A 1,105-nucleotide genomic window follows, 5' to 3' on the forward strand; every position below is an offset into this window, starting at 1 on the left:
CCCATTTTACACACGGCTTAAAAAGCTTTTCTTTTGGTTTTAAGGAGGTTCGGAAGGGGCCCGGAAATGGCACATTTGTGGCAACGTTTCAACGATCCAATCAACATCACTAGCCATTTGTTAGGCGACCGAAAGTGAACAGGTTTTGGATATTTTACTCACCGAATGGTGTTTTTCAAAACTCGGTCAGTTCAACTTTTTTCTTTTATTTTTCAATTTCAAAATTATTATTTATAGGGAAAATTGTTTTTCACTGTTCGACTTGTACACGGCAAAGCTCTCCTGGCCCAGAAGTCCGCTCTGTTCACGCGACCACCGTTTTCAAAAGACAGCTTTTTAACTTTGTGTAATGAAATTGATTATGCAAATTTTTCACAGATCGAGAATACGAATCTCAGCAGCAGCACATTAAACATTGCGTTTTTTTGGAATAAAAAAATAATATTTCAGGGAATAAATATATGAACAGTGGCGATGTGCTTGTTGTTTCGGAACGCTTTTCGTTGCAGTGCCCTGTAAGTAAAGCAGGTGAATTCAAGCTGATCTGTTGTATTATTGTAACCTTTATAAACTGTATTTTTATGAAAGTTCCAATTCATTTCAAGTTATGCTCTTTTATTTTCATGTTTTTTTTTTAATTTTAGCTTTTTTCGTAAAAATGTATTTTGAAATCTTAAAGTTTTTTTTCAAAATCAGAATGATGCATTTTGAAGATGTTCGCATTTAAAAAGATACCACTTTTAATAATTTGTTTCAGTTATCGAAAAAGCGCTTAACTTACGCTTGTCGCTCATCTCTTTGCTGCCACATCGACTGCTTTGATGGACTGCAATTTTTGCTCCACTCTTACAACTGTACTGTTCTAAAATGTCCAATCTGTGGTCAAATCATACCGCTGGAGAGTGTTGTATTGGACGAGTTAATATTTGATAACTTTCAGTTTTGTTTTAATTTTTAATTTCATTTGATTTTTTTCTTTTCATTCAGATATATGAATACAGTTTTGCAGAGTGTTGGAGAAGAAATTTCCTTAATTGAAATAGTGTTCCGACGGAACCTGGAAACCATATTCACCTACAGCCTCAGTCGAAATGGCATCGATTTG

General features: G+C 34.6%; 1 protein-coding gene across 1 annotated transcript; it reads left to right on the forward strand.

Moving 5' to 3' along the window:
- Positions 1–44: 44 nt before the first annotated feature.
- Tsp_14705 (E3 SUMO-protein ligase SIZ2) lies at positions 45–1,034 on the forward strand (the record flags this gene model as incomplete). The annotated part of the gene is made up of 5 exons (XM_003367902.1): positions 45–134; positions 238–317; positions 451–515; positions 758–918; positions 1,010–1,034. Coding segments are annotated over 5 exons (421 nt in total), but the record flags the coding sequence as incomplete, so codon positions are not given.
- Between the last annotated feature and the right edge of the window lie 71 nt (positions 1,035–1,105).

The sequence above is a fragment of the Trichinella spiralis genome (genome assembly GCF_000181795.1).
Source record: "Trichinella spiralis strain ISS 195 chromosome Unknown Scfld3481, whole genome shotgun sequence".
NCBI classification, from domain to species: Eukaryota; Metazoa; Nematoda; class Enoplea; order Trichinellida; family Trichinellidae; genus Trichinella; species Trichinella spiralis.